The sequence below is a fragment of the Lithobates pipiens genome, unplaced genomic scaffold (assembly GCF_037356315.1).
Source record: "Lithobates pipiens isolate NorthernLeopardFrog02 unplaced genomic scaffold, aLitPip1_a1.2 Scaffold_19, whole genome shotgun sequence".
NCBI classification, from domain to species: domain Eukaryota; kingdom Metazoa; phylum Chordata; class Amphibia; order Anura; family Ranidae; genus Lithobates; species Lithobates pipiens.
This window is the reverse complement of record NW_027507764.1, coordinates 122,923,965-122,948,304: the sequence shown is the minus strand read 5'-3', so window position 1 is coordinate 122,948,304 and position 24,340 is coordinate 122,923,965. Positions and strand designations below refer to the sequence as shown.

Sequence of the window (24,340 nt, the reverse complement as noted above, 5' to 3'; positions counted from 1 at the left end):
AGGTCTGGGTGGAAACAAAGGACCCGTGGACGGTAGCTACTGTCCAATTCGGCCACAAATGGAGATTCAAGAGGTGGTCACCAAGAGACCAATTCTGTACAACCAGACTACCGGCATCTCAAGAGAGAAGATTGCTACTAACAGAATACGTTCAAGGTCTGATCCAGAAGGAGGCCATAGTGAAAGTTCCACTGTCCTAAAGCAGAAAAGGGTTTTACTCCCCGTTATTCTTGGTGAAGAAAAATACAGGGGACCTGTGTCCTGTTCTGGACTTGAAAAATCTCAATCGATCTATCTTTAGTAGAAACATTCAAGATGGAAAGCCTACAATCAGTTCTTCAGGCCTTGAACATTGGGGATTGGATGCTTTCCGTCGATTTTACAGGACGCCTATCTGCACATTCCCATTCACACTTCATTTCAAAAGTTTCTCCGCTTTGCGGTAGGCCATCACCATTTCCAATTTCACAGTCTCCCGTTCGGGATTTCCACCGCTCCAAGAACATTCACCAAAGCCTTCCTGCCAGTGGTAGCCTTACTGAGGGAGCAAGGCTTAAGAGTCCATCAATACCTGGATGATATCCTCCTACTTGCGGACAATCGAGATTCCCCTCCTACTGCATCGATCTATTCTGACCACCATCCAGCAAAAGTTTGGCTGGATTATAAACTGGGGGAAAAGCAATTTACAGCCCACCCAGAGAATGATCTTCCTGGGGGTGGAATTAAATACCCACCTTAACACAATAGAACTCCCTCAGGAGAAAATTCCCAGTTTGATCCAAAAAGCAAAAAAAGGCTACTCGCATCTACCACACTTCCAGCCAGAGAGTACCTCAGCATATTGGGGTCATTCTCAGCAACCATCCCAATGGTCCAATGGGCTCAATTTAACACAAGACCTCTTCAGACATCACTTTTAAGACAGTGGAACGAGGTGTCACCTCAACCAATCACGATCCAGAAAGAAGTAAAACAAATCACTCTGGTGGTGGACCAGATTGAGCAATCTGAAGAGATGCAAGCATAAGGTTCCCCTTCCCCAGGAAGTAATCACTTTGGATGCCAGCAATGAAAGCTGGGGGGCACGCAACCGTCACTACGCAGTCCAAGGCCGTTGGCCGTTCAAGACCCAAAATGTGGTTTCAAATATTTTGGAGATGAAAGCAGCATTCCAAGCTCTGCTAGTCTTCAGCCCCCTCCTCGGGGGAAAAGAAGTCCCGTTAAAGCTAGACAACAGGGTGGCAGTTGCCTATATCAACAGGCAAGGAGTCACCAGGAGTCGCTTCATTATGCAGGAAGTGCACCCAGTTCTCGAGTGGGCACAGCTAAACCTGTCGGGACTAACGGCAATATATGTCTCAGGAGTTCAAAACCAACTGGTCGACTCTCTAAGCCAGAATTTTGTATCCAATAACGAATGGGCTTTAAGCCACCAAGCCTTTTCCCTCAACCAAAATTTGGGGGATACTAGATATAGACCTGGCAGTGACGCCAACCAACAGGAAGTGCCAGAGGTATCTTCCTGGGCTACATCTTTCCACCGACGCCCCTTATTCCAAGATTTCTACTCGCTCAAGAGGTCAGAGTCTACAGTGATGGCAGTCTTCCCCTTTTGGCCGAGACTGCCATGGTTCACGACGCTCCGCCAATTGAACACAGCAAAGCCATTCCCGCTCCTGATGACAGTGGATCTACTCTCGCAGGGACAGCTCCTTCACCCATTCCCAGAGAGGCTGCATCTAACAGCCAGGAGATTGAAAGGACTAGGTTCTTAGTCCAAGGTTTCTCCCAGAAAGTGGTAGACGCCCTTCTTTAAGCCAGAAAATGCACCACCACCAATACCTACAAAAGGATCTGGGAAAAGTCAACAGCAATCCTGGGACCCATCATCTCCAACAGTCACTCAGATCCTTGAGTTTCTCCAGCTAGGCTTAAATAAAGGCCTTGGGTCTAGTACCCTGAAGGTACACGTGTCAGCCCTGTCCGCCAAGACAGGAGTGAAGTGGGCACAGGCGCCCCTTGTCATTTAATTCCAAATGCCTGCCTAAAGTTGAGGCCACCTAGAAAACCTTCCTTCCCAACATGGGACCTTTCGGTATTGCTAGAGGTCTTATCCCATGCACCATTCTTTCCGATAGAGGGCATCTCTCTGTGGGACTTAACTCTCAAGGTCACCTTCCTAATAGCAATTACATCAACTAAAAGAGTCTCGGAGATGCAGGCCCTACTGGCCTAGGAACCATACCTAACCATCTACCCAGACCAGATAGATGGTTAGCCATTGGATCGCTTCACCCCGAAGGTGTTGTATTCCTTCAACTTTAACCAGGAGTTATGCCTTCCCACTCTCTACAGAACAGGGTGACCCACACCCACTTGATGTAAAGACCAATATCTTGGCCTACCTTTCGGGAACCAGTAAACTGAGAAAAGCAGAGAATCTCCTAGTCATCCCACATGGTTTTAGGAGAGGACAAGCAGCGACCTCTTGCCCCAACGCAGCATGGTTGGTGAAGACCAATAAAAGAGCTTACTCATCTAACCACGCACAAATACCTGAGGGCTTAAGGGCACATGACACAAAGGGCAATGGCGACCTCCTGGGCGGCCTACTGCAAGGTGTCTTCAGAAACCATTTGCAAAGCAGCCACCTGGTCATCAAAAAACACCTGACATCTTCATGGCAGCATACAGATGCCCACCCGTCTGAGGTGAGGTGTATATATATATATATATATATATATATATATATATATATATATATATATATATATATATATATATATATATATATATATATTCTGAGAATACTGGGGCGGGAGCCCTCTCAGGGTTTAATAGCTACGCGGTCCTATCAGGTTATGGAGGAGGAGCCACATCCCATAGGTGTATGCTGCCATGAAGATGCGACAGGAAAGGAAAACTACAGCAAGGTGAATATACAATTTTCCGTTATCAGTGCCCCCTTACGTTTTTGTATTCACTCCCCCTTACATCAGTGACCCCCCTCAGACTGGCCTGGCGGCGCTGTCACTGACCTCCTCCCAGGTACACCATGCAGGGCTCAGTCAGTCGTCTCCAGCTTGGTTGGCTCTGGTTTTATCCATTAGTCTCCACAGTTCACACACATCTGACTTCCCCCATGACCCCCATCCCAGCGGCACTCCCACCCTTGACTCCTCTCCAGACTCAGAGACTGCAGACATGATGTAAGACCAGAGATGGTCAGAGGATGCGGCCATGTGAATCAGTGTTCCGCCTATCACATGGGACGATGGCCTAGGAGGTGAGACCTTGTTACAGAGCTGCTGCACCGCTGAACACAGACCCAGCTCCATCACACACAGCAGGAGATGCCCACTGTGTGTAACCCACAAGGAAAAGTGGAGAGTGGGAGGGAAGGAGGGGAGCGCAGCCCCAGGGCAGGCGGCCTACCAGGAAATTTCCCGGTAGGCCAGTCTTGCCCTGTCCTACACTTGACCACAGTAAGCCTGCAGTCACAAGGTGGCTGTAGACATCTTGTTACACCCAGCCTATATAGTTCCCTAACTAAATGGCTGGGTGTAACAAGATGCCTGCTGCTGCCTTCTGACTGTAGGCTTTCTGCGGCCTAGTGCAGGGTGTGTCAAGATGGGCGTTGCGGTGTTCAATATCTAACGGAACAAAAATGTTACAGCGCACACATTCAAAACTGACGTTTACCTCCAGCAAGGCTTTTTTCGAAGACCTAGACATTTTCAAAAAACATTATCAAAAAATATGGGGATTTGGTCACACCATATTGCTATATGGCGCTTAAGCCCACTTACTGTGACAAAGTACCCCATGATTAGTGGGTTCTACACTATCCATAGATGGGGAGATCCTGCTTCTCTGAGCCATGGGAGCTATACTGTATATGGGAGAACATAAGGTTTCCACCCATGACACAGGTGGTCACTAATGAGAGGTACATTACTGAGGGAGTGGGGTGCTCCACACCCAAAAGGATTTGGTCAGAATCCATACAATAGACAAACAAAATATTTGGGGGGCACACTCTAATAAATGCATAAAGATGGTGCTGCCATAAGACCATACAACAGAATAAAAATATTGCAGCGCACACATGCAAAACTAACATTTACTTCCAGCAAGGCTTTTTTTAAAACACCTAGACATTTTCAAAAAAACATTATCAAAAAATATGTGGATTTGGTCACACCATATTGCTATATGGTGCTTAAAGCGGGAGTCCGCTGGGACTCTGGGTTTTTTTTTTTTTTTTTTTAAAGCCAGCAGCTACAAATACTGCAGCTGCTGACTTTTAAAATAGTGACACTTACCTGTCCAGCGCGCCCGCGATGTCGGCACCCGAAGCCGATCTCTAGATCGTCACTCGGATGCTGCCGCCGCCATCTTGGGTATGGGAATCAGGAAATGGAGCCTTTCGGCTTCATTTCCCGGTTCCCTACTGCGCATGCGCGAGTCGCGCTGCGCAATAAGGACGGTCCCCGCTGACTCTGGGATCTGTGTGTTTCCCAGCAGGCAGCGGGGCACTTGCGGAAGGGGGCGGGCACTTGCGGAAAGGGGCGTAATATACGCCCCTTTCCGCAGAGAGCTATCCCGGAAGTGGGTGCAGTTACCTGGATTATCCAGGTAACTGCACCCCCCTCCCCCCTGAAAGGTGCCAATTGTGGCGCCGGAGGTGGGGAGGATTCCGATGAGCGGAAGGTCCATTTTAGGGTGGACCTCCGCTTTAAGCCCACTTACTGCGACAAAGTACCCCATGATTAGTAAGGTAAATCCTTGCTGGAGGTAAATGTCACTTTTGCATGTGTGTGCTGTAATATTTTTCTTCTGTTGTATGGTCTTATGGCAGCACCATCTTTATGCATTTTTTTAGGGTGTGGCCCCCAAAAATATCTTGTTTGTCAATATCGGATGGAGACACGGGCCAAAATGTGATGGTCTGGGTCATCGATTCTGATGGCACATGCGGCTGTGACCCACACCAAGATGGGCGTCGCAGCACTTGTATACTTGAGTTGAAAAATCCTCCAAGTTTGAACTATTATTAGCTCTCATCCATTCATTTATCATGTCAGCAATTGCCAATGCAATCAGTGCTGCATTTCATTGCCGGTGCAGCCCATTAGTGGCACCTATCAGTGAACATCAATCAGTGCTGCAGGTCAGTGCCACCTACCTATCGGTGCCCAGTGCCACCTATCAGTGCTACTGTCACATGACATAAATTTTTTTTTTTAAAAGTATCGGTACTTGTTCTCGGTCTTAAAAAAGTGGTATTGATGTGCGCACACACACACTTTTGTCAAAAGTTTTGGAACACCTGCCTTTACACGCACATGAACTTTAATGACTTTCCAGTTTTAGTCCGTAGGGTTCAGTATTGAGTTGGCCCACCATTTGGAGCTTCAACTCTGATGGGAAGGCTGTCCACAAGGTTTAGGATTAGGAGTGTGTCTATGGGAATGTTTGACCATTCTTCTAGAAGCTAATCTTGGCATTATATTTGCCTGGAAATCTTGTCTTGGAATGGGTTTAAAATGCCCCCCCCCCTCCAAAAGAGAAGATTGTTTTTCTTAAGGCAATCAACTACTTGTGATCATACTGTGATACCAATTATTTAGGTTTTGTTTGGGAAGAGCCTTGTTGGAGATGCATTGGCAGCAATTAGTTCTAGCATGCAGAAGATAATTAGACCATATATGATTGAATGATTTGTAAATCCTGGAGTTTATGCAAAATCAGATCAGAGAAATCTAATTAACAATCTGACTGGTGTAAGGCTTGTTATATCTTCACACATTGACATTAGAGTTAATTCTCTCTTGTGATGTTCACTCATGAAAGACTAACTGCCACTTGGTGCAGTTGGTAACCTTCAGTGAAAAATGTTATTTCATTGTTATTGTTCTGCATGATAAGTGTAGCAAGTTAATGGAGGTTTATCTTGGCGTATGACGTTAGTCTTTAAGTACAAATATTTTCAGAATTCTGCAGCCTGATTACCACTTGGTGAGCCTGTTACTTGTTCATATATTTTTTGTAGCTGAGTAGAAAATCGCTTGTGCTAATTTGGGAAGTGTAGGAGCATCCTTGTGGGAGATAATGAGCATGGACAAGTCAAGCTTGTTACCACTTACATGGATTTTTCAGGAGGAAGAAAAAAATCCCTTGTCACAGATCTGTGATTCTTTTTATTGGTCGTGCAGATTGTAGAGGAGATAAAGTAGTAGATTATTGAGCTACCGTAATTTTTTTAAATTTTTTTGGCGAGAACCTGAAAAGAGTTGGCGCCTCTGTCCAGTTTTAACTGCTGGCTTATCAACAATTCATCTCACTCCAATACCTCATTGGCAGTTATGAGGTCCCTGTTTGCAACCTACAGAATAATTGGGATGAATTTTTTTTTTAGTCTACCCCCATTGATGGGAGACTGGTTTAAAACGTCAGACATGAAATCTGGTTAAAGCATATCCCTCTATAGTGTGTGCTTGTCACAATCCAGAGCACGAAGTGTCATTTCTATCTGCTGCCACATTCCTCTGCTCTCTACATGAGTCATTTCGGAAAGGTTTTCTAGACTCCAAGAGCTAAAAAGGTTACAAGAGGGAGCTAAAGCACACAACTTGTGATTGACGGCCTCAGTTCTGTTCCTGTGAGCTGTGTAAAGGGGGTGTGTCCCTTTCGTCCAATTGGCATCCCCTGAGCTTTGCAGAGTGTAACTTTAGCTCCCTGCCCTCTCCTTTGTGAAAGCTCAGACAAGCTGTATAGATTCTGCATTTTGAACTGATGCAGAGAAGAGAAGACCACAAATAAACAGGTATAATTTATGTAGGAGGATTTGTTTGATTTCTGTGTATCGCTTGAGGCTAGTCACTTCACTGGGTATACGTATGGTTTGCAACCATATTAATGAATTGGAATTATATGAAAAAATAACCTACAAAGAGGGGTTCTACAATTTTTTATTTATTTTTACTATCAGGGCTAGGTGGCAGGTTGCTGTCGGTAAAGGCATGGACTATTCTACAGTTGTGCTCATAAGTTTACATACCCTGGCAGAATTTATGGTTTCTTCTCCATTTTTCAGAGAGTATGAATGATAAAACAAAAACTTTTCTTTCACTCATGGTTAGTGTTTGGCTGAAGCCATTTATTATCAATCAACTGCCTTTATGCTTTTTAAAGTGGTTCTGCACCTTTAAAAAAAATATTAAAAGCCAGCAGCTACAAATATTGCAGCTGCTGACTTTTAATTCACACTTACCTGTCCCAGGGTACAGCGATGTCGGTGGCAGATGACAAGCGATCGCTCGTCTCTCTGCTGCCCCCGCCGCCATCCTCTGTCAGGGAATCGGGAAGTGAAGCGATGCGGCTTCACTGCCCGGTTCCCTACTGCGCATGCGCGAGTCGCGCTGCACGTCTCTGCTGGTCCTCGCTGTGTCCTGGGAACTGTGTGTTTCCCAGAACACAATGGGGGGTGGGGCAGGTCTTTTGTGGTATTTGTTGATGAGGACATTCCTTGTGGCAAAAAGCCTCCAGTTCCTGTAAATTCTTGGGTTGTCTTGCATGAACAGCACGTTTGAGATCTCCCCAGAGTGGCCCAATGATTTTGAGGTCAGGGGACTGAGATGACCACTCCACAACCATCACTTTATTGTAGGGATGCACCAAAATTTCGGCCGCCGAAACATATCAGCTGAAAATGGCCTTTTCGGCAATTTGCCAAAAGAGCCGCCCATCATGGGGGTGTCCTATAGTGCAGGAAACCCACCTCTGCCGCCTGGTTGATTAGAGTGCCGGGAACATCACAGCTTTCGTTTCAATAGCTGTGTGTTCCCCGCCGCTTGCTGTCACATAAGCCCCCCCCCCTGTGCAGGAACTTTGACAGACAGATCACCCGTCCCAGGATTGGACGGGTGATCCGTCTATCAAAGTGCCCAGAGAAGGGGGAGGGGCTTTATGGGATGGCGTGCGGCGGGGAACACACAGCTATTGAAACGAAAGCTGTGATGTTCCTGGCGCTCAAATCAACCAGGAGGAGGCGGTGGCTCTCCTCTCTTTGCCCTTCACAGGCTGGCTGCAATGGGGACACACTGGCTGCAATGGGGACACGCTGGCTGGCTGCATCTGACGGGCACTGGTGAGGCTGCATTGATCTCTTGTGTCATGTCCGCAGTCTCTGACCATCTCCTGTACCGTTTCCGCGGTCTCTGACCATCTCCTGTACCGTGTCCGCGGTCTCTGACCATCTCCTGTACCATGTCCGCGGTCTCTGACCATCTCCTGTACCGTGTCCGCGGTCTCTGACCATCTCCTGTACCGTGTCCGCGGTCTCTGACCATCTCCTGTACCGTGTCCGCGGTCTCTGACCATCTCCTGTACCGTGTCCGCGGTCTCTGACCATCTCCTGTACCGTGTCCGCGGTCTCTGACCATCTCCTGTACCGTGTCCGCGGTCTCTGACCATCTCCTGTACCGTGTCCGCGGTCTCTGACCATCTCCTGTACCGTGTCCGCGGTCTCTGACCATCTCCTGTACCGTGTCCGCGGTCTCTGACCATCTCCTGTACCGTGTCCGCGGTCTCTGACCATCTCCTGTACCGTGTCCCCAGTCTCTGACCATCTCCTGTACCGTGTCCCCAGTCTCTGACCATCTCCTGTATAAAAATATTTATTTTTAAATTTAAGTTTTGGTAATTTTTGGTTTCGGTTTCTGGCCTAGGGTATTTTTCATTTTCGGTATCGATTTCGGCACCAAAAAACCCATTCGGTGCACCCCTACTTTATTGTGCTGTAGCCAATGACAGATTGACTTGGCCTTGTGTTTTGGATCAGTGTCATGTTGGAATGTCCAAGTACGTATGTGCAGCTTCCTGACTGGTGAATGCAAATGTTCCTCCAGTATTTTTGATAACATACTGCATTCATCTTGCCATCAATTTTGACCAAATTTCCTGTGCCTTTTTGTAGCTCACACATCCCCAAAACATCAGAGATACACCTCCATGTTTCACAGTAGGAATGGTGTACCTTTTTTCCAATATGTTTGATCTTTTTCTGTTTATTTAGCAAAAAAGAAAAAACCCAGTAATGATTAAATACCACCCAAAGAGAGCTCTATTTGTATGTAAAAAGTGCCTGTATTGAAGTGGTTAAAAGTTATTTCAAAATTATTTTTTTCAGCAGCCTGAGCTTATCTTCTTGCTTTGTCTGGAAAATCTAGTTGAGCTTTAACTGGTTCCTGATCAGCCGCCACAGTTATACTGCGGCAGGTTGGCTCCTCTGGGTGAGCCGTTGTAGCTGTACCTCAGCCACTTTAAGGGTAATAGAGGGCATGCACGCACGCCGTGTCACTGAGGAGCCGATGCACGTGCCTGGCAGCTGCGATGTCCACTGTGCACCCACGATCACTCCTTGCAGAGCCCACACACATCCCCATTCTGGCAGGGGAGAGGAGACAGATTGTGTGTTCCTAGTATATAGGCGCAACGATCGGTCTCCCCCAGGCAGTCCCAGTTTTTTTTTTTAGCTCTGATTGCTGTATATATGTCAATGGTCCCAAAAAAGTGTCAAGTGTCCGATCTGACCGCTGCAATTTTGTAGACAAAATAACTTTTGCACAAGCCAATCAATATATGCTTATTGCGATTTTTTTTTTTTTTAATTATTTTTTTTTACCTGAAATATGTAGAATATATATCGTCCTAAACTGAGAAATGTGTTTTTTTTTTTTCTCAATTATTTTTTGTTTATAGCGCAAAAAATAAAAACCCCAGAGGTAATCAAATACCACCAAAAGAAAGCTATTTGTGGGGGAAAAAAAAGTACATCATTTTTTATTTTTTTTGGGTGCAATGGTGCACGACCATGCAATTGTCAGTTAAATCGACGCAGTGCCATATCGCAATAAATGGGCCGGTCAGGAATAGGGTAATTTCTTCTGGGGCTGAAGTGGTTAATGATGATAGTTCTTTTGTGGTACTGACATATAACCACCACTGTAAGATCAAGCTTTTTACTCACGTTGTATATTCTTTTTTTTTCCTGTTTTAACATTTTTATTGTGTTTTGTATAATAAAGTGATTATTATTATACACGATTTATATAGCACCAACAGTTTATGCAGCGCTTTACAACAGGGGCGGATCCAGAGTCTAGTCTCGGGAGGGGCACTGCTATAAAATGTTTTTTTGGGGGCAATTTGTATGGGAGATGGCAATCATTATGGCACCATGGCTGTTATGGTGTCAGGATGATTGAAGCGCATAATTTCTATTACATTGTAATATAAAATGAAATGGTTCAACTCACCATAATGTAGAATCAGTGGGAGCCCTGAGGGTGTCATTTGCCATGTCGCCTGCCACCAAATGCGGATTGTCACTTGCCACGACACTTGTCATCAAATGCAGATTGTTGCTTGACACGTCACCTGCCACACATTGCGGGTTGGCACTTTCCACATAGCCTGCCACACATTGCGGGTTGGCACTTTCCACATAGCCTGCCACACATTGCGGGTTGGCACTTTCCACATAGCCTGCCACACATTGCGGGTTGGCACTAGCCACGTCACCTGCCACACATTGCGGATTGCCACTTGCCAGGTCACCTGCCACACATTGCGGATTGCCACTTGCCAGGTCACCTGCCACACATTGCGGATTGCCACTTGCCAGGTCACCTGCCACACATTGCAGATGGTCACTTGCCACGTAGCCTGCCACACATTGCGGATTGCCACTTGCCACGTAGCCTGCCACACATTGCGGATTGCCACTTGCCACGTAGCCTGCCACACATTGCGGATTGCCACGTAGCCTGCCACACATTGCGGATTGCCACTTGCCATGTAGCCTGCCACACATTGCGGATTGTCACCTACTGTGTCACTTTTCTGCTAAGGTGGTCTTTTGTTGTGTCCCACTCCCAGAGTGAAGATAAGCAGCAGAGAGATGATGTAATCCCTCTGCTGCACACAGCTTCCCGCACAATGAGGGCGGAACTGGAGGGATGCAGGGCAGTGAGAGGTGATGTAATCTCCCTGCTCCCCTGCCCGCTGGCTTCCTGATTGGCCAGCAGCCCTTCTAAGCCACCCAGCTGCCCCCCCCCCCCCTCACCCGTCCACTCACCAGCGCTGGCACCCGTGGAACCGGCCGCGCTGTCACCCGCTGGCCGTATTCTCGGAGAGGGCAATTTCCCCGTTGCCCCCCCCCCTCCCCGGATCCGCCCCTGCTTTACAATGTAGAGGAGGAACAACACAATTACAGTACAGTTCAATACTGGAGGGCCCTGCTCGTAGAGCTTACTTTCCAAAGGGGAGGGGGTGTTGGTGGTACAAAAAAGGTAATAGATGTGGGGAATGATTTGATGTTAGGGGGTGATCGGATATACCAGGGCAGGGAGTTCCAGAGGATGGGAGAGGCTCTGGAGAAGTCCTTAAAGCGAGCATGAGAGGAGGTAACAAGGAAGCTAGAGAGCAGGAGGTCCTGGGGGAGCGGAGGGGACGATTTGGGAGATATCTGCAGATGAGGTTGGTTATGCAGCTGGGGGCGATGTTGTGGATGGCCTTGTATGTTGTGGTTAGCATTTTTAATTTTATACGGTGGGGTAGGGAAAGCCAGTGAAGGGATTGGCAGAGAGGAACTGCAGTCTAGCAGCAGCATTCTTAATAGACTGAAGGGGGATAGCCTACGTAAGGGTAGGCCATTAAGGAGAGAGTTGCAGTAGTCAAGGTGGGAAATAATCAAGCAGTGAATAAGTTGCTTTGTGGTGTCATTAGCCAGGAAGGGTCGGATTCTGGAGATGTTGCCGAGGTTAAGGCGGCAGGATTTAGCCAGTGATTGGATGTGAGGGGCTGAAGGAGAGGTCAGAGTCAAGGATTACACCCAGGACCCTGGCATCTCTGGTGGGACCAATGGTTGTGCTGTTGATCTTAATGGTAAAGTCCTCTTTCTTAAAACAAGCTCAGTTTTAGAAAGATTGAGTTTGAGAAAGTGGTGTGACATCCATAGCCGATATGTCATTCGGTAAGTTTGAGATCCATGAGGAGATCGAGGGAGTGAGTTGAGGAGTGGAAAGAAGTGATGCTTTTTACATGAAATATTGTTGAGAGATACTATTGTGCTGCATTAAAGCCCCAAGGGGAAAACATGCATTTATTTGGTTCATCCTTGAAAATAGTTGCTCACAAACAAACATCTCACATTGATTAATACTTTTATCTTCTGAACTTTACAGGCTCCGTCTTGGACATCATTAAACATATTATAGCAAAAGGAGAACATAAGAATGGAGTACTGGATGAGGCAAGCATTGCTACTATGCTAAAGGAGGTTCTTGAGGGCCTTGAATACCTGCATAAAAACGGGCAGATACATAGGTAGGTGTGCAATGGTAAATTCCCCAGTCCCCCATCTATGATTCTGTACAACAATGCCAATGTTTATTTCTTATCTTAATGTATAATTTGGGAATCATGTATTTTGAGCCCTCACTAATTTCGAAGTGCATACATCTTATATTTCCAGCCATCCCCTCACTGGAAGTGTAGCATGCAATAAATGGAAATAACTGAGTGAGCTACTTCACTGGTTTGAATGAATAGTTTGTGTGCATCTTGCTCAAGGGAAATGTTGCAAAAAGGATCATGGTGGCAACATAGAATTAATGAGTATTGAGCCCAGTGAATATTCAGCATTGAAATTTCATAATGGGTGCTTTTTTGCAGTTCTTGTCAATGCTCAACAATTCTGGAAGTCTTGCTCTGCTCCTCTGGAGCTTGTGGTTGGGAACCAATGCTATGATGAGGGGTGAACTGTCACTCCATCCAGTCTACGAGCCATCAAAATCAATTACAATGTTCTGGCAACATTCCTTTTATCTGCCTAATTATTTTAAGTGATCTGGCAGCACATCACCATCCAGTGTGTAAACATGTAAGCTGGACGTATTGTGTAAAATGACCAATTTGTTGCAGTGAACAAGTGTTTTGTTTGCACTTCATTTCCTTAAAGAGGGATTTCACTCGAAAAAATATTATTAAAAGCCAGCAGTTATAAATACTACAGCTACTGACTTTTAATAAATGGACACTCACCGGTCCCAGGGTCCAGCGATGTCTGCAGCCGAGGCCAATCGATCTCACGACTGCTGCCGCCACCATTCTAGGTGAGGGAATCAGAAAGTGAAGCGTTGCGGCTTCACTTCCCGGTTCCCTATTGCACATGCGCGAGTCGCGCAGCGCAATTGGAATGGTCCGCGCTGTCTCTGGCACCCGTGTGTGTCCCAGCAGACAGCAGGCCGAGACAGGAAGAGGCATAGACTCCTGTGGGAGTCTATGCCCGGAAGTGGGTGCAAATACCTGTCTTAGACAGGTATCTGTACCCCCTCCCCCCTGAAAGGTGCCAAACGTGACACCGGAGGGGGGGGGGGGGGTCCGATGAGCGTAAGTTCCACTTTAGGGTGGAACCCTGCTTTAAGCAATGTGTGATCATTTGAGTAGTAAATTATTTTTGTCGTAAAGCTGCCACAGGTATGTTTTGCATATTTTGCCGCTAATGGTTTCAACCCTTTATGCCGGGTGGGCAGCCTGTCAGATTGTGTGGCCTCAGATGTGGCTCTCGCTAAAAGTTTTTCCAATTAATGTGTAGCGGTGTTGTCACCACTTTGTTACTAGCAATCACCCTGCTGCCAGATCCCCATCTATCGTTTGAGACAATGAGCAGTCATTTGCGTAGTTTTGTTACGTTTATTGTGGGATACAAACTTGGGTAGGACAAGGGACGATATGGGATGCCCATAGCATTTGCTGACTTGTATTCAGAATTGCAAAGCATTAATCAGTAACTTCTGTCTTGCAATAATGAATCTCCATGTTTCATAGTTTATTCCTACAATGCTTCTCCAGCTGCAGACTATTGCTCCTCCTCATCTGCACTAACTCCCGCAGAGAGTCACTTCTCCTGTACAAACTTCCACTGAAAAACTGTTAGATTTAATGCTGTTTTACTTCCAGTTCTACAAACAAGAATCACTCTGAATAATCCTCTGCTTGATATTTGTACTTTTAAAGTCCTTTTGATTAGTGTCACTGAGACAACTCAATAGGCCAAAGACACAAACTACCTACTACTACTGCTACTACTTCTTCACCAACCCTCGTCTGGGTACAAGTCCAGTGTTCTTCGGCCACAGTATCCTGACACCAGCTCCTTGATGAAGATCTCTATTCTCCAAAGCATCTCAATGGCTCCTCCAGCCCTCCTGCACGCGTCCCGCATCCCCCCACCTGAGGATGCCCGGAACAGCCACCTAGTGCTGCATTCTGTCTTTTTCTCTGCTCCCTAAACTCCTCCCTGGTAGCATGTTACCCCAGCTTATGTGAGAGGCCTGCCCCCTGCCAACACCAAGAGGTAATTGGTCAGAGCTCCTCACATGAGCTGCCTGGCACTCAGACTTCAGGTCCAACCCCCATTCCAGGAACATCTTTCCGAAGATAGGGGAGGCATCTCTGAATCAAAGCAAAGATGGCCACACCCACCACTCCACTGCACACTCCCAGTCCCAAAATCAAAACAGACAGGCCTAGCGCGTAGCATAGGCCTGCCCAAATTTACCTGCACATATCCTGAGCTTAGAAAAATCCTATTCTAGCACCTACCTTCAGGTAGAGGGTGCTACATATGATTTTAAATTCTACTTTCCATTAAATGAAATTACAAAAAGTTTTGCAAAATAAATTCTTTGTTAAACCTGCGGTTGAGTTGGGGCCTTCTTTGAAGTGCAATGACAATCTAGGATAGTAACATTTAAACTACAGCCCTGCGGATCCTCAGTAACAATAGCTGCGTCTGATCCAATAGGACACAACATGGATGCCATGTATGCCAACAGTAATAATTTGCTTATATCTACTTTGTGGTGCCAAATGAAAATGCACGACAAGATAGTGTAGAAAAAGATTTTGTGGCTTTATGCATTTTCAAACTTTTACCTACTTGCTGTTCCGTATTTGTATGATGGTATTTTATATAAAGATATGTAAAGTATGTCTAGTAAAGAAAAAATAACGAAAGGAGATTCACCCTCTCTATTTATAAGAGTAAGAGCGGGTAAACCGTCCAATTGGGACACTGGTTCTGGTGGCCTGGGGGTCCCCAAAGCATTCCCTTAATTTGCAGGGATTTCCTATCACTTCCTGTTTGGTTATGGAGCAGGAAATGAAGGGAAATCTCTGTAATGGGACACAGATGACGAAAATAAATCTAACAGGGGTTATTACCTTCCCTTGCTCAATCCAAAATTAAGTTTTTCCAATATTTCAACTTTAACACTTCTTCCAGAATACTCACTAAGATAATCTTTTACTGAATCCTAGTGTATTGTTTTAACATATATGTGTATACTGTGTATGTATCTAGGCAGCTCTAAATGAATACAGCTTTGTTGGTCATCATTAAATGTATTTTTTATTTCAAGCAAATTTGACCTGGTATTAGCATATTGCAGTAACTGTAAAGCAGAACTGGAGTTTGAAAAGAAGAAACCGCACAAGGAGCCAGTTTGTTTGCTAAAGGAGCATGCTGATAGGAGCTGATACGAGTGACAGATGAGCTCCTCACTCTACTGCTTCTCCTTTCACTGTTCAGTCAGTCTTGGGTGGGTTAAAGATAGAATATTGCTACTGCAAAAGATAGTTATACTATTTTACTTAATTCATGGGCTATTTATTTTTATCTTATTTTTGGCTGAAGTTCTGTTTTAACTACTTCCTGCCAACCTGGTGCATTTATGCAGCCTCTCAGTGGGTGGGTTTTAACACCAAGCGGCCACATATATCGGGCCCTGCTAAACCCTTTACTGTGCTGAGTGCACATTAAGTATGCACTCCACTGCTAGTAATCTGGTTAATTGTGATATGCCATGGTCTGTATGGTATGATATTGGTGTTCTGTCTCTGATTTAGCCATGTTTAATGACCAAGTGGTCACTAAAGTCTATTACACACTATTTATTTTTTTTTGCTAATCCTAGCGGGAAGAGCTGCTGTACTAACTATACAATAATAGGGGCCCCACCCCCCCACGCTAGAACACACCTGTTAGCGCTCGCAGCCATTGGCCCCTTTGACAGAAACCGGCCAAACTGCCGACTTCGGCTTCAGTACTCACAGGCCAACTGTCGGCTTGTTTCTGTTGAACCGGCCGATGTTGCTTGATATTCGGCCCGTGAGTACCACCCTTTAGGCTGCATTCACAAATGAGCGTTTCAAAGTCACGCAGTTTTGCCGTGATTTTGTACAGTTCACCAATGTAAAAAGCAGAAAAAAAGCCTGTAATCTACCCCAAAGAAGCTCATGTTCTTTTTTGAGCTTAAAGCATTTTTCAGGCATTTTGCTGCAGGTGACAAAACTCTCAGATGAACAGGTGCCAATAAAATGAATGGGATTTTGCTTGTTGGGCATTTTTTCGGGCATTTTTTCGGGCATTTTATGAGCTGAAAACCCTCAGGTGTGAATGCAGCCTTAGTGTTTCAAAAGCATTCACCAATATTATCCAACCACAATACAGATGTCCATGCTATGTACTTTAGTCACAGAAAAGACACTTGTTCTTTTCTGAAGGTGTTTTAGAAACCTAAAATGCATCGTTAACATGAGACGTAAATCTTTACTTTCCACTTAAATAGAATAGGGCACACCTGAGCTGGGCTTCATTCAGAAGTGTGGGTGTGAGAGTTTCTCTCGGATACATTCCACTTGATAGCTGGAGTAATTACAGCCACTAAATGCCATTATGTGAGGAGAGCAAACATTTGAAAGCAAGTCTTTTCCCTGTGATCACTCGTCTGTGGGAACCTTTTTATGATATGTGAAGACTTGCCAGGTTCTTGAAGTTATTATGGAGTTTTGTTTCCTCTTAAAGAGATGATTAAGATAATTGTATTTGTTTTTTAGCCTTTCCAGTTCTGCTCCACTTACAAAAAATGCTAGTATTTACATAGGACTTGAGAGAAGATCATGTAAAGGCCAAAGATGTAATGTAGGACAGGCTTGCTGAAGTCTAAAAAAGAAAAAAAATATATAATGGGCATTTGCAGTTGGGGTCCTACTGCACTGCCTTAGTTGTTCATGTTTGTCTAGAGTAGGGGCCTCCAAACTATGGCCCTCCAGTTGTTTTGGAACTACAATTCCCACCATGCCTAGTCATTTCTGTGAATGTCGGAGTTTTGGAATGCCTCGTGGGATGTGGTCTTCCACAACAGCTGGAGGGCCGTCGCTTGGTAGAGGGAACAGCAAAATCAGTTCTACTTCCTATATTCCTTACTCCCGCAGGCTTCCTCCCAGCTGCATGACTGGTGGCCCAAAACAGTTTCTCTTTGCTGCTCTGTTGAGAGTTCCTGCAAGCAGTAGTCTTACATTGTAAGCGAGGATGCCAAGGGTCAGGCCACAACCCAAAGAGCCGAAGGGCATCGGCTACCAGAGGAGTGGGGGAAAAGGCAGATTTAACTACCTTTTGTGTTCCTCCAGATACAAATAAGCATTTACCCCTGTCAGTGCATTAAGGAACCCCACTGCAGGGGTCCATTTTTATTTTACATAGAATTCAGTTTTAAAGAGGAAGTAAACTTCCTCTACTGACTTTTACCTATAGGCTTACCTATAAGTAGTGCGCCATTTTAGGAGATGTTTACATTACATGCAGTGGGGACTTCACTGGAGCATGTGCTCTGAAGGAACGGCCACCCGTGCCGTTCCTTCCGAGCCCTGTGCTGTGACGTCATGGCGGCTCCAGCCAGTCACAGAGCCGGAGCGCGTGAACCTGGAAGTAAGATGGGTGAAGATGGAAGCGGCTGCAGCACTGACATTACAGTGCTTGAAAAGCTTTGTTTCAAGGTAAGTTTCACATAATGTAATGAATACTAGCACATTATGACTTTTACCTTGTAGGGAAAAAATAAAAATACCCAAAGGCCAAGTTCACCTTTTTTTCCTAAATTACAGCTTCCCTATGTACCTCTGTTGCAAACAAATTAATGAAAATACAAGCTTTCTTTTATTTTATTTTGAGAACAGGGCCTTACCTTAGCCATTACTGTATTTCCTAGAAACCTTCATCACTTGCTGATGTGTAGATTTCAGACAGAGAAGTCAGTAAAGCCCCATACACACGATCCGAAAATCGGATGACAGATCGTCCATTTTTTTTTGCATGCTAGTCACATATCAAGCATGAAGAGTTTACTAAAGTTTCAAAAATTCTTGTGCAGCAGAATAAAAAATCGGAAGTGATGTCATGTTGTAGTGTAATAGTATTGTTTTTTCAGACAACTGTACTGAGTAAACGGAAATTGTATGATCTATAATAATTTTTGCGCATGTCGGATCAGATAATTTCGGATGAACGGTCGTGATCGGCTCTTGAAAACTCTGTACTAATGATCCAATTATCGTACCTCCTAAGCGGTATTTTTCATCCGATTTTCTGATCGTATGTACGGACCTGAAGACACAGGAAGTAATTCATCAGCTGACCTCATTAGCGCATTTCTGTGGCTGCGCCCCCCCTTTAAAGCAGATCACTGCCACCCACTTCCACAGGTGCATGGTTTTCAAATACAATTATTCAGTGATCACTATTCTCAATAAATAAACCGGTAGCATTTTCATTCTAATTTCATCTTGCATAGATCGTTCATTTGGCATTTTTGAGTGTGCAGGAGATGAAAGATCAAAAAAGCCAATGCGGATTGAGCTGTAGTATTGAAAACATGAAAGGTGTGTTCTGGGTTCTGTAAATCTCACCATACACTATACAATCTGATTGTACAATCTTTCTATGCTCTACCACAACTATGTAGTGCAAGGTCCTGCCTGATTGGAGACAGTGATTGCATAGATAGGTGTGTCCTCCCATTATATCGTTTTGGTAAATCTAAAGGAGATTGTACAATCAGATTGTGTAGTGTATGGGCACCTGAAGGGCTCATGCACGCAGGACATTTTTACGGCTGCTGTTAGGGGCGTCTGATTTTTATTTTATTTTTATTTTTTTAAACTGCCTCTAAATGCCCCTCCATGTGAGCCTAAGTTTCCATGTACACACTCAGAGGCGTTTGAAGGCGGCATAAGCGTTTAGGGGCAGTAGAAAAAAAGACAGCCTATGTGTCCAGGAGAAGTGAATGCTGAGACAATCTACAGGAAGAGATTGCACCTGAAAATCATTAAAAAAAATTCAAATAAACATGCAAGATTTTAAACCTTCAGATGGTTTGTACAGTGGCTCCCAACTGCAGCTATTAGGTTTTTTTGTTTTTTGTTTTTTTGTTTTGTTTTGTTGCATGAAAAAAAAAACCTGTAGTGTGTACTCTGCTTTAACACGGCGTACCCTGTCCCCACTTCTGGGCAACTGGGCCGTGGTGAATTAAGTCAGCAGCTTGGCCCAGCTCCTCCTCCCCCTCCCCTTTTGCCGGTGTTCTGCCTACTAGAGTCCGCCTATCAAATGCTGTCCGCTCCGTACTGCGCATGCGCAGTACGGAGCAGACGAAGCTTCGGAAAAACTCGGAAGCTGAACGGCGCCTGCGCCGTGAGTGGAGGAGGTAGCCCCACTATCCAAGCGGACATAGGGTTGAGAATTTTAGAGGGCCCCTCGCGGGCGAGCTTCGCTCGCCACGCTTCGGGCTCGGCCTCGCTGCGCTCGGCTCTTTTTTATTCTAGCTCTATGTCCACTTGGATAGTGGGGATAGAACCTGGACTCACGGCGCAGGCGCCGTTCATCCTCGGCAATTTTCGGAATCTGTGTCCCTGTGTACTGCGCATGCGCAGTACGCAGGGGACACCATCTGATGGAGGACACTATTTTACAAGACACCGGCCCAGTGAGAGAGCTCAGCGCATCGCTCTTCGCGCATGCCTAGTAGGGCCCCGGCTGTGCATCCGAAAAGGCTACACTACCGGGTTCCCTTACCCGCAGCGGCAGCACCCGACTAGCCAATGTTTAGGTGTGGTGCCGACACTGCTGGACTCCAGGACAGGTAAGCCTCTTAATTTTAAAAGTCAGCAGCTACAGTATGTGTAGCTGCTGTATTTTAATTTTTGAAGGGGCAGGCAGAACTCCGCTTTAAGGAAACCCATAGAGAGATTGTATGGAGATTGTCAATGATTAACCTTTCTTTCTGATATCACATTTCCTGCCTGTAATTTGAATCCAGTGGCTCCAGTACATTCTGAGTGATGACAAGGAACCCCATGCAAGCTAGGAGTTCCCAATTCACTCTGGGACATCTGTTCCAGGTCAGTCAGTGTTAGAAAGTATCAAAGTCAAGAACAGCCAGGCAGTTTGCATTTTCAGGAGGATATCAGGGGCTAAATGCTTGTATTCCTTAAAGCGGAGATCCGCCTGGGAATTTTTTTTTTTTTAAAGTCAGCAGCTACAAGTACTGTAGCTGCTGACTTTTTATAAGGACGCTTACCTTTCCAGGGAGCCCGTGATGTCCGCACCTGAAGCCGATCTTCTGTTCGACTCATGGGTGCTGCCACCGCCATTCCTGGTTAGGGAACCAGGAAGTGAAGACTTTCAGCTTCACTCCTGGTTCCCTACTGTGCATGCGTGAGTCGCGCTGCGCGTTCTGAATGGTCTCTGCTATTTTCTGGGACCTGTGTGTCTCCCACAAGAATACGGTGGGGGAAGGAGATGGGGCCGGACATGCAGCATTCTGTGCCTGGAAGTGGGAGCAAATACCTGGATTAGACGGGTATCTGCTCCCCCCTCTCACCTGAAAGGTGCCAATGGTGACACCGGGGGGGAACTCTGGGTGGAACTCTGCTTTAATGAGCGGTTCCTTTGTCATTAAGGCCGGCCATATAGGCCTTGCAGATTTTATTTTAGGAAAGAAATTGGCACGATTTCCCCATCAACACAGACAGTGCTGACAGGGTAATCCCTCCTGCAGAGACATTGTATTCTTTCGGCAGGGAAGGCTAACCCTGCTGGGAGAAGACAGTGAAATATTGCTAGTGGCTATAGCAGCCTCTAGCAATAATAGAAAGTAAAACCCAGCAGGCTGGTTGTACCCAAGTTGATCGATCGATTTAACTTGGTCCTTTTAGCCTGCCCACATACATGGTTCAAACCTCGACTGGTTCCTGATGAACTGGCCGAGATTTGAACCGACTATGGCCGGCCTTAGTGAGGAATGCTAGTCAAGTTCCCTGATATGGACATGACCACGAGAAGGCGCATTTGAAGATATGTATATGAAGGACAATCAATAAAATGTGGAGCAGAGGGCAAGAATAAAAAGTGAATACTGTGTCACATTTACATTTAGGTAAATGTTACAACTTTAAATTAAAATGTGTGCCTAAATACATGATTATTTTAGCATTGCAAGTGAAGCTCAAGACTGTATAGGGCACCTGCAACTTTTCTACATAAACCAGGCCCACTGCTGGTTCTACATAAAAAGTACAAAGGTGATCATTGTTTTGTATTTTAGAAGTCATCACTTTTTATTTCATTGTTTCTAGGGACGTTAAAGCTGGAAATATACTTTTGGGTGAAGATGGCTCTGTACAAATAGCAGGTAGGTTTTCTGAACATGAATTTGATTCATCTGTTCCCCGCACTGTATTATGCACAAATTAATGATATTTTGGAGCATGCAAGCCTTAATTTTATGCCATAATGTGTACATAGAGTAGAAATTCAATGAAAATATGTTATAGTCAAGTCTTAAGTTGGCCATAGATGGATTGAATCCCGGATGGTTCAGATCCATCTATGGGCAGGCTGGTTGTAGTGAAGTCAATCCATTGACTGACTTCAGTACAACCAGCCTGTCAGATTTTTTTCATGTGATCGCTGACGGTATTTCATTAGAATCTGCAACCTATCAGACTAGGTAACAGAAGTGATGTTCCGTCAGCTGCGCATGCGTTCCACCGCTGCCAGGTTTGCTAATCTGGCAGAACACCTGCAGATGGAAGGCGGCATCGGACATCTACTACACCCAGCCAAGTCATGAATGTCAAAGAAATGTTAGCAATAAAATGAGTGTATATAAATAAATATAGTATATTGAAGTGTGATGCAGTTTTGATGTTACATTTTGAAAGAAGCTGAACGCAAGCAGTAGAAAGGTGGCGGAGGCCATGTTGGTACACCCTGCACTCCTCAGCGCTAAACCTTAAGACCTCTTTCACACTGGGGTGGTTTTCAGGCACTTGAGCACTGGAAATAGCCTCTGCTAAGCGTCTAAAACCACCTCCCATTCATTCCAGTGTAAATTTTCACACTCAGGTGGTGTGTTTGTGGGACGTTTTGAAAAGTCCTGCAAGCAGCATCTTTGGGGTGGGTTGGGAGCACTGATCCCAGAACACCTTGCCTATTGGAATGAATGGGCAGAGCTTTCAAAGCGCATGAAAATCGATTTCAGAGCACTGCAAAGCTGGAGGTTTTTAACCCCTTTCTTGAGTGATTCTGACGAAACATTGGTGGCTAAAGCCCCCGCCGGCAGAAAACAATAACGCTGTGGGAAGGATTACCCCATCAACACTGACTTTGTTGATGAGGGGAATTGAGTGATTTTCTTTCCTTCCACCCATGAAATAGCATACAGATCATGTCCTCGTTGGCTTTCCTAACATTTGCCCAGTATTTAGGCCTTTCATTTGTGTCAGAATCTCTTGCTTGACTTTGTGTAGACTTTGGGGCGAGGGCAGATAATAGTATGGGATTATACCGATCGGCATTTGCCCTAAAGTGTTTTTTTTTTTTTTGAGGGTTATTAGCCTTTAATGTTGTAGAGAAGAGATAAAACATTTAATATAGTTTAATCACTCGGTGCTTCCAAGAGTAATCATTTTCTTACCGATCATTCCAGTCGACTGACATAATGTCTTGTCTTCTGCTTCTCCAGATTTTGGTGTCAGTGCATTTCTAGCCACGGGTGGTGACATAACCAGGAACAAAGTGAGAAAGACGTTTGTGGGCACACCTTGCTGGATGGCTCCAGAGGTCATGGAGCAGGTAATGTTGCCTCCTTTATTACCAAGAATAATAGAGCTATTGTTTCCTTGAAAAAGGGTTTGGGAACGAATCACTGCTCTACAAATGACTCATTTAACTGTGAAGAGTATTTATGAATGCTTTTCTGAAATAAATATTTTTGCCAGAAATATCCCAAACAAATTCTTAATGTTTATTTTAGTTTATATCTGTATTTGTATACCAGTGAAATATGCTCTACAAAATACCATTCACTATTCACATCAGTCCCTGCCCAGAGCGCACAGTCTGCATTGGTGTCAAACTGGTGGTCTTCCAGCTGTTGCGGAACTACAAATCCCATGAGGCATTGCAAGGTTGACAGTTACAAGCATGACTCCTACAGGCAGTGGCATGATGGGACTTGTAGTTCTGCAACAGCTGGAGGGCGGCCAGTTTGACACCCCTGGTAGTGTCTCTCCCATAGCTGGGGTAGGCATGCATGTACAGATTTCTATTGTTCAGCCCGTGGGCTGAATGAAAGATATCTAATAGATTCTTCAATCCACGGCGTGTGGATGAAGGAATCACACTAATGTTTTGCATTTTTTTTTGTATTCTGACAGCTGCAGCTGTCTGAATACCTGAACAGGGACTGGATGCAGTCATTGTTTAGGCAACAATTTTTTTATTTTTTTATCAACTTTTGTCAAGCTTGGTGATGCCGATTCAACAGGCGATTCGAACCGTGAAAAGCAAGCTTTATACAAGCACTCCTATTAAGGCCTGTATTGGGTCAAATGTCCATATGGTTAAAGTGCATGTCTGAGACAAACAAAATGACTTCATAACATGTCTGCAGTTTATTCAGATTTCCCATAGTTATTACCTTTAAAAACTCTGTAATTAAAAATAAATACCCGTTGACTTGCTAGAAATTCAGTGAGCGCTAAACTACATATAAGAAAAAACAATGCAACAATTGCAATGTTGATAGCCCAGCCTAGTTCTTCTATGCAGGACTACAGAACACCCCCCTCCTTGTGGTGTTTAGCTAATGAGAGTGGGAGATGTTCTTCAGTGAGGGGAACTCATTCCCAGCTGATAATACGTCCTGGATTTTCAATGCAACACAGGCAGCATTGTCAGGAGGTTAGGAACTCAATGGCTTTCTGACAGGATCAAAAGATTATTTTTATCTGTAGTGCTTTCATAAATATAAAACTTTACATGTAACATTACAAACAGTACATGTATTGCAGAGATGTATTCCACCATCTAGAAATATACACGCACGCACACGTGTGTGTGTGTGTGTGTGTGTGTATGTATGTGTAT

General features: G+C 45.0%; 1 protein-coding gene across 1 annotated transcript in view; it reads left to right on the top strand.

The window, feature by feature from the left end:
* Nucleotides 1-24,340, top strand: part of OXSR1 (oxidative stress responsive kinase 1) — a 186,653-nt gene that overhangs the window by 126,284 nt on the left and 36,029 nt on the right. Inside the window, exons 4-6 of the mRNA XM_077491223.1 lie at nt 12,255-12,396; nt 21,544-21,599; nt 22,935-23,044. Coding sequence (XP_077347349.1) covers nt 12,255-12,396; nt 21,544-21,599; nt 22,935-23,044 — 308 coding nt within the window. The remainder of the gene's footprint in view (nt 1-12,254; nt 12,397-21,543; nt 21,600-22,934; nt 23,045-24,340) is intronic.